The 5,747-nt window shown below is 31.5% G+C and overlaps 2 protein-coding genes across 2 annotated transcripts; one reads left to right on the top strand and one right to left on the bottom strand.

The window, feature by feature from the left end:
• Positions 1–403: 403 nt before the first annotated feature.
• LOC110226958 lies at positions 404–655 on the bottom strand. The gene has a single exon (XM_021019995.1). It carries the CDS (start codon positions 637–639, stop codon positions 550–552), a length of 90 nt encoding a protein of 29 aa, XP_020875654.1. The 5' UTR covers positions 640–655; the 3' UTR covers positions 404–549.
• A 2,877-nt stretch (positions 656–3,532) lies between these two features.
• On the top strand, positions 3,533–5,165 carry LOC110226800 (homeobox-leucine zipper protein HAT4). The gene is made up of 4 exons (XM_021019505.1): positions 3,533–3,812; positions 3,990–4,288; positions 4,561–4,640; positions 4,729–5,165. Exons 1-4 carry the CDS (start codon positions 3,653–3,655, stop codon positions 5,021–5,023), a joined length of 834 nt encoding a protein of 277 aa, XP_020875164.1. The 5' UTR covers positions 3,533–3,652; the 3' UTR covers positions 5,024–5,165.
• The last annotated feature ends 582 nt before the right edge of the window (positions 5,166–5,747 follow it).

The raw sequence follows: 5,747 nt of genomic DNA, 5'->3' as shown, positions 1-5,747 counted from the left end.
ATGTATTCTAATATAATAGACTATTGTGTTAGAGCACCTCCTTCAGTGAGATGGAGGAGGGTTTCTGCTCAAAATTTATTAATAAAAAAAGTAATAAATGAAGAGAGAGAGAAAGACATAGTTTCTCAAACTCTGAGAAACGTTTCTGCACACATGTCATAAATTTATTAGTTTAATTATTAAAAAAAAATTAATTAAATATTTTTTTTTTGAGAAACTCTGATCATGTCTTTTTTTTTTGTCATCTGAATTATATTAATAAACCTTGTTGGAACCAAAGAAAATTGCAGACGCCCAAAAGAGGGAAACTAAAGCCAGCGGACAACGAACAAGTCCCCGGAGTCAAAGCCGGAGGAAAACGAAATTTCCGGAGTCAAACCCCTATGGAAGGAAAACTAAGAACCACCAAGCAAGAAATTTCAAACCGAAATCGAAAGAGGACAAACTCATAACCTAAGAACATAAGCAAAAAGGCTTGAACATTAGAAAACACACTAGACCTAAGAAAGCAAAAACCTCTTCTCTTGAAGCTCCTGTAGAAGAGATTTATCACGAGTGCCCTCGGCCAACCCAAAGATAACATCTACCACCTCCTATCAAGAAGAGAGCCAATCTCTCAGAACCTAGAACCAAGATCATGTCTACCGATGGAGATTCTCTTAGTGTCGTTATTATGACATTTTCTATATATAAAAATTTGATAGAGTGATATTGTTGAAAAAAATTATCTTTGGTTTGAACCACAACACGAATATTGTGTTATAATTATGATAATTACTACTCCTTCTGCTTTTAATATGATATTTTAAATTTTAACATAAATTTAAAAATAATAATTATAATTTTTTAATTATTTTTATTAGTTTAACAGTATTAACTTTATTTCTTCCATTTTTTATTGGTGAAAAATGAAAGTAATTATGATACAAAATATCAATCTTTTTTTTTTTTTTTTTTGACATCTTTTGATCGACAAGGTCCGATCCATAGCCAATCCCTACTACGCGGGATAACGCGATTTAGTGGAGTCGAACTCCGGTGAGGAAGGCGGAGTCAAGTGGACTTAACCACTTGACTAAAGGCACATCCCCACAAAATATCAATCTTTAGACAACAAAACAAAAAACTCAAATATCATTCAGACAAATAGGTTTATGGTATATGATGATAGTCTCTCAACATCCTCATTAATCATTATTGTTAAGTTAACAAAAAGAAGAAAAAAGCATCATTATAAGTTATTAATAAGTTTAAATAGTATTTTATTTCCTGGTACAATGTACTGTTTTTGGTCATTAAGTGGTTCAACGACAAAAGTAAAACTCATGAGGTCGACCCATGCGTTAGAACAAGAAAATCTGAAAAAGAAGTTTGAATTCTTTAATTTTTCATAAAAAGAAGTTTGAATCCAATTCAACCGTTTTTGTTTAGTTGTTCTTTAATTAATTTTCTCACTGATGCTTAAAAGTAAAAGGTTTTCAAAGTGTGCAACAAGCGTGACTCTTTGGCCTTTAGAGCCATTAAGAAGAGTAATCATTTTTTTTACTCTTTCTCGACAACAGCAATCACAAGGATGGATTTGCATTATCATTTCTACTTTTAATAATCCTATAAAATAAAGTCAAATCATCGCAAAAATTTGATAAATTCCATGGAAATTATAAACGTTTGACTAACAATTGTTGGCTGTGCATCGTAGCTTACTAATTTAATTATAAGGTTTATTTGTTGCAGATAGTAATTAATATCGAAAATGAAATGTCTAATTTCATTACGTATCAAAGAGGATTTCAATTTTTATTTGACTAGTTCATATATTCTCACGACTTCAAAATCTAATCAATCATCTACACTAGAACATTTGATTGAAACAAAAACAAAAAGTAATACATCCAAATGTTAAAAACAAACAAAGTAAACAAAATCAAAATAAAATAACTACGATTAGATTTTGTTCTCGCCTAATATTATTTATTTATTAGTTTGTCCACTAAGGGGGGTGTATGGAATTAAAGATTTGGGTGGATTTGGTGGAATTTAGGAAATTTTGGATTTTGAGAAAGTTATGTGATTTTTTAGGATACTTTTGGTGGAATTGTTAGAATTTTCATTTTAGAAAAGGAAATACTAGTTTGTTATTTGGTGAGATTTAAGAGATAATATTGGATGATTTGGTGAGATTTTTAAAACAAAAATAGGAAAACTGGATTTACAAAAAAAACTTATCTCCAACATTGTCTAGAAAATTTGGGATCTCTTTGCAACGTTGCTTTACAAAAAAATAGAAAAATTGGATTCTCTCTACAACACGTTCCAAAACACGTTCAACGTTGTTTGTGGTAAAAGATAAAGAAATCATGGTGTGTTGTGGTTCTAAAAAAGTATGTTTTTGTATTAGGACTTCAAATTAAAAACTTGAAACTGAGAGAGATTTTGTTGGTAATGAATTTGATTTGCCATTGAAATCTTTTGTTTTTTTTCTGCAAGTGAAGAACAAAAAAAAGTGACAGATTTGTTTTGACTTTTGACGATGAGAATGAGAAAGTGAAAGGACAACTTCTCTTATGTTTATTTTGTTAAAAGAAGTTTTTTCCAAATAACACCTCTCAAGGTGTGATTTCTTTATTTGAATTTCTCATGTAAAATTGTATCCAAAGTCTCCCAAAATCAATGTTATGGCTTTTTAAAAAAAACAAAGTTGTGTTTTCAATAACAGTTGATTTGATATCAAGTTTAGAAATTATAGTTTGAATAACAAGAGATTGTGAGTGATTTTATTGAAATCTCAATTTCAATAACATTGGATTTGAGAAGAGATTTGAAAATCACAAATTCAATAACAGGTGATTTTAGTAAAAACCCAAAATTTTCTAAAATCCTAGTTCCAATACACCCCCATAAAAGTCATATGAAAATCCTAAAAATTACTGTTCCTAAAAAATTGATGTTCTAGCATTTGTTGTTTGTTCCACAAAGATTGATTTTTTAGTATTTTTATTTTATTTTTGTTGAGTTATATTAATAAATTGTAAACTTCAAGATATAATGATTATAAATCATTAACTTTCTTATACTACTATTGGGTGATAATTATTAAAAATATTTAAGATTTTAAAAAATATTAAAATTATTAAACAATAATTGAGTTCTTAATATGTGTGAAAACTCCAAAACATCAAACTATTAAGAACAGATGGAGTATCAATTAGTGATAGTTTGATAATCATCTTTGACTGAGAAAATTGATGTTACATAAACATTAATATATTAACATAATCATTAATGGTGCGACTACAATTATTATTTTATTAATTTCTTAGATTTGATAATTGGTTTAGGTTTGAGAGAGTTAGAGGGGGACAAAGAAGCAAAGTTTGTGATTATAAAATTATTTCATTGAACTAAAGTTTCAATAGTTTATTGACTTTAATAATAATAACTATTTTGCCCCCAGCTAGTCACACACTCATGATTGCAAAAAATAAAAAAATACTAACATCAATTTCTCTCTCTCTACCTCTATATATTAACCTTTCTTCTTCCTTTACTTGCCCATTCATCATCTTTCCTCTGTCTCTCTCTCTCAAAAGAAAAGCAGAAAACTTTATTGCAAAACAGAGTTTTTTTTTTTCTTGAGAAAATTCAACAAAAGATGATTTTGGAGAAAGACGATCTGGGTCTAAGCTTAGGCTTGAATTTTCCAAAGAAACAAATCAATCTCGAAACAAATCCCTCTGTTTCTGTTACTCCTTCTTCTTCTTCCTTTGGATTACTCCGAAGATCTTCACGGAACGAGAGTTTTACTTCTTCAGGTACTTCATAGCTTTCTGGTTTCCTCTGTTTTTTTTTTTTCCCGAGAAAATAAAAAACCTTAAAGGTCTCACCTTTTTTTCGCTTTCTTAAAAATACATTCATTTTTCCGGAAAACACCATCGACAAAACCTTAAAGGTCTCACCTTTTGATCTATTTTTCGATCTTATGCATGCAGTTCCAAACTCAGATTCATCACAAAAAGAAACAAGAACCTTCATCCGTGGAATCGACGTGAACAGACCACCGTCTACAGCGGAATACGGCGACGAAGACGCCGGAGTATCTTCACCTAACAGTACAGTCTCAAGCTCTACCGGAAAAAGAAGCGAAAGAGAAGAAGACACAGATCCACAAGGCTCAAGAGGAATCAGTGACGATGAAGATGGTGATAACTCCAGGAAAAAGCTTAGACTTTCCAAAGATCAATCTGTTATTCTTGAAGAGACCTTTAAAGATCACAGTACTCTCAATCCGGTAACTTTTTTTTCTTCTTTTACTTTATTTTTTCACCCGAGAAAATTTAGTTTTTTACTGAGAAAATTAATGGCCATGATTATTGTGGAAACGAAAAAAAACGCGTAAATGAATATTCACTTTATTGTATTCAACACGACTATTATTACATGTTGACAAAGTTAAAACATTACTACTATAGGTTTTGGTCACTCATAAATGCAGATATTAATTTGTAAATGGCATTTTCGTAAATTTAGACTGAATCAAGGTTATTTCCAACTTTTTTACAGAAGCAGAAGCAAGCATTGGCTAAGCAATTAGGATTAAGAGCAAGACAAGTGGAAGTTTGGTTTCAGAACAGACGAGCAAGGTACAAAAAAAACACACACAGACACACAAACAAAAGATCTCTCTATTTCGCCAATTTACTGACAAGGGTATTTTCGTAATTTAAACAGGACAAAGCTGAAGCAGACGGAGGTTGACTGCGAGTTCTTACGGCGATGCTGCGAGAATCTAACGGAAGAGAACCGTCGGCTACAGAAAGAAGTAACGGAGTTAAGAGCACTTAAGCTCTCTCCTCAGTTCTACATGCACATGAGCCCACCCACTACTTTGACCATGTGCCCTTCATGTGAACACGTGTCTGTCCCACCACCACAACCTCAGGCTGCAACGTCAGCGCACCACCGGTCGTTGCCGGTCAATGCGTGGTCTCATGGCTTGACTTTTGACGCTCTTCGTCCATCCTAGGTCCTAAAGTCTTTTACTTGCAACCAAAGGGCATTTCGGTCGTTTTATTAAGTTTCAGGGACCAGATGTGCATGTAGTTGTTAACATATATGTATTTTTTTTTAGAAAGAAAACAGATTAATACTCCATCTGTTCCTAGATATTTGATGTTCTAGAGTTTTAGTTTGTTCCCCAAAATTTGATTTTTTAGGTTTTTGTTTTATTTTTTATTGATTAAAATTAATATATCGTAAACTTCAAGACATAATGATTAACTGTTTTTTAATACTATTGGTTCAAAGTTATTAAGAAATATTTAGTATAAAAAGTAATTGATAAATAATTAAACAATGATTGCTTCTTAATATATGTGAAAACTCTAGAACATCAATCTTTTAGGAACTGAGGGAGTAGTTTTTCTCGTTTAAACCAATATACATGTTCATGGGGAAAATTCCCAAAAAAAACCCCAAGTAATTTTTATTTGGAAGTTTAATGCCCAATTCTTTTGCGTTGGTCTAAAAATACCTTAGTTAATTAATTGTTGTCAATTAAATCGTAAACTTATTACTGATGGTCGTTTAAGTCATTCGACTTAACAGACGTTTAATCGGCTGACGGAATCCCTAAACCCGGTTTACTGGTTAAGAAAACGTGGTTTATTAGCCTAATTAAAAGACTATAATGCCCTCGTTACTTTCCCCCAAATCGAAATCGACGAACCCTAAAAATCAGAAACCCTAAT

Source organism: Arabidopsis lyrata (assembly GCF_000004255.2).
Source record: "Arabidopsis lyrata subsp. lyrata unplaced genomic scaffold ARALYscaffold_7, whole genome shotgun sequence".
In the NCBI taxonomy this organism is placed as follows: Eukaryota; Viridiplantae; Streptophyta; class Magnoliopsida; order Brassicales; family Brassicaceae; genus Arabidopsis; species Arabidopsis lyrata.
This window is presented reverse-complemented; position numbering and strand designations above follow the sequence as displayed.

Bases quoted from the DNA above. Each gene is read 5' to 3' on its own strand.
- LOC110226800 (XM_021019505.1), top strand. From the start codon at position 3,653: ATGATTTTGGAGAAAGACGATCTGGGTCTAAGCTTAGGCTTGAATTTT. The intron at 3,813-3,989 runs GTACTTCATAGC...TTATGCATGCAG, and splicing joins CGAGAGTTTTACTTCTTCAG to TTCCAAACTCAGATTCATCA. The intron at 4,289-4,560 runs GTAACTTTTTTT...ACTTTTTTACAG, and splicing joins ATCACAGTACTCTCAATCCG to AAGCAGAAGCAAGCATTGGC.
- LOC110226958 (XM_021019995.1), bottom strand. From the start codon at position 639: ATGATCTTGGTTCTAGGTTCTGAGAGATTGGCTCTCTTCTTGATAGGA.